The following is an 8,190-nucleotide window of genomic DNA, read 5'->3' as shown; positions in this document are numbered from 1 at the left end:
ATGAAGACGCTTAGCAGCTTTATGGGGGAGTCAAATCAAAGAAAAGAGATGAATGAGACCCGAAACCCTTTCCCTTCACTTTCCAGTCAAGTAAAGAAAAGAAGAAGAAAACGAAACCAACCCTTTTCCTTACAGTTCTTGAATCAAAGGAAAGAAAGCAGCTTAGAGTTAGAGTTTCCCTTTCTCAAAGAAAAGAAGGAAGGAACCTTCCCTGGAACCTATTTCCCTTATGAATGACGGAAGGAAAGAAGAAGATCAAGCTCAATCACTATGTGCCCGGCTATCGGTTTCATTGCTTCGCTCCTCTCCTTTCCAGTCGAGTTGCTTCGCTCCTTCCTGATTTTATTGTATTGGTCTAGTTGCGGAGCTGCTTTTCCTATTTCTTCTTTCACTGTAACCTCGTTCTCTTTTCTTTCTTCTCTTTCACTTACTCTCCCTGAACTGTAAAAGAAAGATCAATACTAAATCAAGATTAATTATCTATCCTTGACTACTGAACGAACACTGGGTAAAGCATATTCAGTAGCTCTTTTCTCCGCTCCCTAACTGATTTCACTCTCGGTAATATGGGGGAGGTGTTTGATTCTTGATCTTTTCCTTCACCTCCTAAAGCTGCACCGGATTGAACTGCTTGCTTGACTTTGGCTCTTCTCCCTGTCCCTTCTTTCACTGCTTGCTTGGCTGCTCTCTGTCTTAGCCTTTCTTTCTTTCACAGTAAACTAATAAGACTGAACTCAAGCAAGATTCCTCCTTCTCCTTTACAGTTCAGGCAATGGGTTCAACCGAGAGGTGAATAGAGAGTCAATTCATTAGCAGCTTGACAGGAGAGCTCCGGCTGCGCCTTTCCTTTCTTTATTACCAGATGCTCTTGTGAGTGAGTTATTCTTTCACTCTTTCACTCGGGTTGAACTAGGTAAGCTGGATGAGAAGATGGACTCTCCCTATTTCTTCTTTCAGGAGGTAAATAGGTTAAAGCATCTTCTGTCCTGTCCTTTACAGTCTCGTCGAGCTTCTCTACACCCTCTATCCCTATTCAGTAAGAAAAAGAGGAAGTGGTTGACACGCTCATTCACTCGGTAAAGCTGCTGAGGATTTCATTGACTCTGCCTGAGCTCTCAACAATACTCCTATTAATTCCCCTGCACCTGATTGAACAAGGTCATGTGAAAGTCAAGACTCTACTCCTATTTTTTCTTCTTTCTCCTTTACAGTCTTTGAAAGAATCAACCTTATTCCCCTACTCTATTTTTGCATTCTCCTTCACCTATTTACCGAGAAAAAGAAAAGAGATAGTTCATGGAGAGTCAATTCCTTGGAGCTCAATCACCTAGTTCAAGAAGGGGGAGTCTCAACGAAAGAAGAATGAGACAGAACCTTTCCAGTCGGTAAAAGGAATGAGACTGAACTCTGCTTCACCTTTTCTTTTCCAATATGACCTGACTGACTGTAAAGAGAAATACTCCTGATTTGATTCATGAGAGTGAACTCCTTCCTTTTCCTGCCTGATTGAACTCGGTAAAAGAGAAAGATCAAGGAAAGCCGAAAGATTCTTGATCCTCTCGCTATCGGTCTCACAAAGAATTCCATTGCCTTCACTCCTTCAGCTTTTTCGATATGACCTGACTGACTGTAAAGAGAAATACTAATTATTCATTCTCGTTCACTCCTAAACCAACCTTATACTCTGTGTCCTTCCCTTCACTTGACAGAAGAGAGAGTCACTGAATTAGCTGCTTTACAGTCGTCGAGCTACTTACTCCTATTCATTCTCCGATTCCTTCTTTGACTCGGGTTTCACTATTGGCCGGTCTCTATCTGATCTTGATCTTTAATTCTCCCCTCCCTGAATAAGATTAATGAAACTCGGGAAAGCCTCTACTCCTTTATTCATTCTCGTTTAAGAGGACTATTACTGATTAACCGTCACCTGTATTACCATCACTACTGAACCTCTACCTTCTTGTCTTGCTTTCACTCAATCACCTATTGATTCAAACACTCTTTCTTTCCTTGAACTCGGTCAAGCTATTTTCCTCTCCTTTCTCAACTAATAGTAATTAGTAAAGCGCGGGAGCCCTACAACTAGCATAGCAGCCTTCGGTCGTAAAAAGGCTGTAAAGCCCCTACTCCTAAGTTGGAGCAACAAGCAAGGGATTGAGCGCGTCTTCTATGAGAGAACAAAGCATGTCGAAGTCGCCTTATGTCATTTTCTCGGGTAAAAGGTGATTGCGGAAATCATCAGAAGAGCAACCATGAGAAGTGAAGATCAATTGCCGATCTCTTCAGGAAAGGATTGGTTTGGTAAAGGCCCTCCTTTTTCTTTTTCTTCTCACTCGCAAACAGGGAATGATCTCGATCCATGCATTCTCCATCCAGTTTTCCGGGTAAGATGTGGAAGTGATTGTTTGATTCTTCCAATTTTCTAATAAGAAGAGACATAGAATTTCTGGGTCTGACTTTATCCCTTCTTTTCTTATTAAGGTTAGGGAGCTTTTCGTCTAGGATGTATTAAGAATCTTGAAATAGATTATATCAAGTCAATAGAATGTTGCATTCTTTATGCTTCACAACTTTGAGTTCTAGATTTCGATAGGGACAACCACATCAGTTCGAAAGAGCTGGGGGTAGCGTGGAGGGAAGTTGTTCGAAATAGAAAGTAGGTCATGATCGTAAGCGAATGTGGTCCCCACTTTTTAGTGTCCTGCGTTAAGGTCTTCCCAATCCGAGTCGATTAGTAAAAGATCTAGTCTGCATTGGATTTCCATTTCCTTCCCTTTCCTCATGTTAGACCAAGTGAAAGGAGCGCGATAGAGTGGTAGGTCAACCAAATCAAAATCAGCAACGGGATCCGCTTCAAGACCTCTTCTCTTTCGACCTGTAAAGTCAAAACCCCTTTCTTTTCATATTGGATTGGATAAAGCATGAATTTGACTTTCCCCTAATGCACCAAGCGAGGTCGGTTGGAAAGGGTATGGATGAATCTGAGCTCATTCTATAGGTCTTGCTTGTGAGAAAAGCTGGAGCATAGACTGATGTAGCCATCCATTCCAAGTAGTGGTTTAGGGACAATCAATCCGTAGTGCCGGGAATGACGTAATGATTTCAGCAAGAGCAGCCGGATGAGCCTGAACGTCTGGTTCGGAGGGCGGGGCCGACCCTACTATTTATTATCATTATGCCTTTTCTAAATCTGACTTGGTTTCACTCTATTTGTGACCTTACCTTTTCTTCCCCCTTTTTCATTTCGCCGTTGAAGCTATCCCCTTGTCTTTTCCGTGATGTCAGGAGCTACACTTCTTGCGATCTTTCTTTTCTCATTTTCTGTTTGCATTCGTCCGTAATTGGGGTTCCCGGGTTGTTGAGAGTTCCAATTTGAGCATTATTATCTGGAATCTTCCGAAATGAAATGAGTTCGATAAAACAAGCAGAAATCCTATTTTGAAAATAACTAAAATACTAAGAATAATAAATAAAACAAGTGGTACAGCATCCTCGCTAACTCAAAGGCAACTACTAACTGTCAATCTTCCATCCTTTCTTCCCTAAAGTTAGGGATTGTCTAAGAGTTCGAAAAGGTCGACATATAATCAATAATTAGGCCCTACTTAATTAATTAATTATCTTTAACTCAATAACTTGTCTCTTCTTTCACTCTGTCTTTCCTTTCTGAAGGTAAAGCATATGGAATCCTTCTTGCACTCCGTCACCTATTCTATTGGTCTCACGGCTGAGATTACCTTATTTGGTCTGAGAAGGACTAAGTCCAACTCTTTCGTTCAGACTTGAAAGACTTGAAGGGGAAGATCAAGATCAAGAAGGAATCTTGAGGATTTCCTGAGAGTTCACTCTCATTGATTCTTCGATAGTCTTGACTTAGTAATTACCTCTGCCCTAAATACCGGTATTTTATCTCAAAAAATAGGGTAAAGATACACTTTTATACCCAAAAATACGGGAAAGATAGAATGATTTCTAGTTTAACTCGACTGTAAAGAAAGAAAGGTTTAGTAGTTCAGGAGAAAGAGAAGAGAAAGAAAGGATTTGATCTCTAAAAATAGGGAGAAGATAAGATTTCTTTCTTTATGGTCTTTACACTAGAAGGAGAATGAGAAAGAATCCCGAGGATTGACTTATTAATTACCTTGTGGTTGAAAGAAGAATAGGAGGGTGATATCTTTTGTGAGTAAACATTAGTGTGTCCTTGTGTAACTAGTATACACTAATGTCTATATCATTTGTTATGAAAGGAGGGTAGTATGGTCTTCTCATACTAGTGAGTTTGGTGTACTTATAGGGTATGATTTAGTGTGGAGTACTTTTAAAGTACCCTATAAGTACACCAAACTCACTAGTATGAGAAGACCATACTACCCTCCTTTCATAACAAATGATATAGACATTAGTGTATACTAGTTACACAAGTACACACTAATGTTTACTCACAAAAGATATCATAACCCACTATCAATAACTTCTAACTCAAACCAATGTATACCTACTCCTTAATCTTCCGGGTGCGTTGTTTAACTGTTGCATCGTTGACCGGACCCTCCTTTACGGTTAGGTACCCTCTACTGTGCGCACAAGTCGAAGGCGTAGTGGCAATTCCTTCGGTTACTGCTGTATCCTCATCCAGCAGCGCGGGGTAGAGATACGGAGGTTTGACGTTAGACATTCAATAGGCTACTACCTTACTCCTATCGCAGGTTGGTATTCTTACTTTTCTGATGGATGGTTTTCGTAGTTGTTAACATAAATCAGAACTGATCAATCTGTAGGGCTCCATCCACTGAGTGCCAATGCCGAAGGCGTAGTGGCATTTCCTTCGGTGACTGCATCATCCCTTTAAGGGGTGACATCCTATTGCAGGGCGAGTGGGTAAATAGCTTATTAAGTCTTGCTGTACCTTACCGTATCAGGTTTTTGACTACGGGGAATTTGACCACTGGGGAATTATGCATTTTTCTGTGTAATATACATTGCTTATTACCCACAAAACATCTTGCTGTACTTATTTATTGTTTTGACTTAACCATTTTGTTCTTTTAATTATCATCCTCTACTTATTTCTAAAAAGTTTCGTAATTAAAAAAATTAATCACGCTCGAATACTTTTATTGTTAAAACCCTATTCACCTCTCTAGAGTTGCCATATCGATCCAACAATTGGTATCAGGGTGGGTTGCTCTTATAGATTTTTTATATAAACTTTATTGTTAGAACTTATGGCAAACCTAAAGATTAATACTGGTTTTAGTGAAGGACAATCAACCTCTAGGCCTCGGGTCTTATTTTGATGAAACAAATTATATATATTGGAAAGCTAGAATGAAAGTTTATTTGCAATCGGTTGATTATCAAGTGTGATTAAATGTTAATAAAGGTTCTTACATTTCAATAAAAATTGTTAATAATATTGAGGTGTCTAAAATAGTGAGGAATTTGACGAGCATGCTATGAAAAAATCATATGTTGTTTTAATACCAGTGCTATGAATTTAATAGAGTGTATGTATGTTGTATATTAAATTTGGAAACTCTTGAACAAATCATACATTTCCCATCACCCTCGTGGGCTGGATTCCGATAAAGTGAAACACCCAAAATACCCTCCAAAGTATACTTCCAAATCAGTCCATGTTTTCTGAAGTATTTACAGCAAAAACCACAAACTTCGATTCCCTTTTCGAATCACATCGCGACTGAAGCAAACACATAATTTTCCTCTATCTTTCTTGCATGTATGATCAACATGAATGAAGGATTCCGAGTCTTTGGGCTCTCCGTGGCTGCACGGGCCACAATCACCGGTCCATTGGACTTATGGTTCTGGTTGGAAAACTAAAAATTAAACTATTTTATATTTTGTTTCCGATCTCATCCCATAGGCTTTTGAAATTCTTTCAATAGGACTTTATCAAATCAACGTGGATTTGTCTAAATTATCTTTAAAAGCATGGGTTTGATCAATTAGCCATATGAAGAAGGGATTGAAATAATAGAATAAGATATCCGAGTTCCTTCAACTAGGTTGATTCCATTCTTGTACCTAAATTTTGGAAATCTTAAATGTATCTTGAATTGTAAATAAAAAATAATTAATGGCTAATTTTACCTTAAAATTTGTTACCCAAAAGAAATCCATGAATATCAACTAAAACAGAATATAGTTCTAATGCTTCCCAAATTTTATAAATAAAAAAACTTATCGTCACATCATAGTAATAATAGTTATAAAATAGCGTATTGTTTTCATAGGCCCAAAAAATCTCAACCAATTTTAGTGCAATCAGTGGACTTAAACGACACCGTCATATTGTCAATATCATACCCAACTAAAAAATTCGCCATCATACTGTTCCCAATGAGTGCATCATTGTCGTCAACGCCCATCGCGGTGAAGCAAAAGGACCCATCCGGCATCTTATTGAAAGTCTGAACCGTACTCAATCGCAAATCCACGTCGCCATCAAAGTGTAGAGTCATCACCAAATCCCCCAAATTATCTTTGTAGCAAAGAGTATCGTCAATGGGCTTCGACGGGATATGCCGCCGAACTTCAGCAGCCAATCGTCCGTACAATTCTTTGGGGAGGAGAGTCTGCGGCGTGCCGGTATCGAGAATCGTGTTCCCCTTGGCCAGAGGTCCCGACATACTGTACGGAACAAGGGTTTTTCCGACAGAGATTCCCGTGAGGGTGAGAGAGTAATATGTCTGGTGGGATACTCGAACGAGTTGGGCTGTGATGACTCCGGGTCCTTGAACTTCAGAACCCGACCCGATAGAGAGGCTACTTGAGATTCTCGGGTCGGTGTTGTATGGCATCAGACAAAGGGAGAACTTTCTGCCGCCGACCGATGGACCTATCTGTGAATATGAATTTACATTAACTATAAGGTTTTAAACTTTATAGTTATTTGAATAAGAATATAATAAAATGTTTGTTTAATATTTAATGCGAATAATGTTTTTAAAAATAATAATAATAATAGAAAGTGATAATATATATACCTGAGAAACGAAGGAAATCGCTCCTCTTCCAAATCCGATCAATCCCATTTCATTCGCATTAAACGTTCCACTATTATTATGTCCACAACCAAACACCACCTCCGGAAACGACGTCGTCGCTCCAGACCTCGAAGTTACAGCCATTTTTTCAGTCGCCAATTCTCCCTGCGTAGATCCGCTTTCATACCCATAGTCGTATTTACACGTATCGGTGCCGGAGCACGCCGCACCGGACCCCCTCAAATGGCACTGCGGCGACTTGCAAGAAAGGGTTCGAAAGGTTGACGATTTCGAAGGGTCGTAAATCGGGTTCGTTTGCTGATAACATTTCACACATGGACGACACTGAGCCCAAAATAAATCGCTGCCAGTGTCGAGGATTGCATGCACCTCCGTCGACGGCGTTCCGACGGCGATTTTCACTATAAATTCGCTGGTTTCCGGCCAAATTTGTGATTTGGCTACCATCGGTGAAACGTTGCCGGGTGAAACACGGCGGCGGATGAGTTCCAGCTTAAGACCACTGCCTTTGTCCGCGGTGGACTCGGCGATGGAAAGCAGTGCAAGAAGGAGAAATATGGTAGGCGCCATGGGAGATGATGAAATAATTGCATGGATTTTAGATTTCTTTGTTTTATTTATACGAGTTGAGAGATAATGACGTGGAAATTGAAATTATTACTTAAACTTAGAAAGGATGGCCGTATTTTTTGGTAACCCTCACTGTTTTTTTTAATAAAAAATAGAATGTTATTTAAGTATTTATTTAGTTATTTCTATTTAGTGAGATCGTATTAAATTTTCATATTTTCAACCATTTATTAAATTTAGTTTTGATCTAAATAAGATAAACAAAAATACTTAATTACAAGTATATTTTTTTATTCTATTTTAATAATTATCTTCCAATAAAATTAAATAAAACTAGGTGAACTTTTAAAATTAACTTCTGCATGGTAATTTTAAAAAAAATAGTATTTGACTACAAATAAATGTAAGGTTTTTAAAAATAAAATCTTTTATTTCATTTAATTAATTAAATAAATTTAAGGTATTGCTGGATAGTTAACTAACAATTTATAATCGCGTTATTTTATTAATTCCAAATTAAAATTTTGATCTAAATAATGTAAAGAAAAAAATATAATCACAATATTTAAAATTCTAGTGCGGGAATAAA

At 38.7% G+C, this 8,190-nt stretch overlaps 1 protein-coding gene across 1 annotated transcript; it reads right to left on the bottom strand.

The window, feature by feature from the left end:
- Positions 1–6,269: 6,269 nt before the first annotated feature.
- On the bottom strand, positions 6,270–7,601 carry LOC111438521 (aspartic proteinase CDR1-like). The gene is made up of 2 exons (XM_023076435.1): positions 7,011–7,601; positions 6,270–6,866 (listed from the first exon to the last, which is right to left on the bottom strand). The coding sequence occupies exons 1-2, from the start codon at positions 7,599–7,601 to the stop codon at positions 6,270–6,272; spliced, it is 1,188 nt and encodes a 395-aa protein (XP_022932203.1).
- Between the last annotated feature and the right edge of the window lie 589 nt (positions 7,602–8,190).

The sequence above is a fragment of the Cucurbita moschata genome, unplaced genomic scaffold, assembly GCF_002738365.1.
Source record: "Cucurbita moschata cultivar Rifu unplaced genomic scaffold, Cmos_1.0 Cmo_Scf00076, whole genome shotgun sequence".
Lineage (NCBI taxonomy): Eukaryota > Viridiplantae > Streptophyta > Magnoliopsida > Cucurbitales > Cucurbitaceae > Cucurbita > Cucurbita moschata.
The sequence above is the reverse complement of the archived record's forward strand: the minus strand, read 5'-3'. Positions and strand labels throughout refer to the sequence as shown.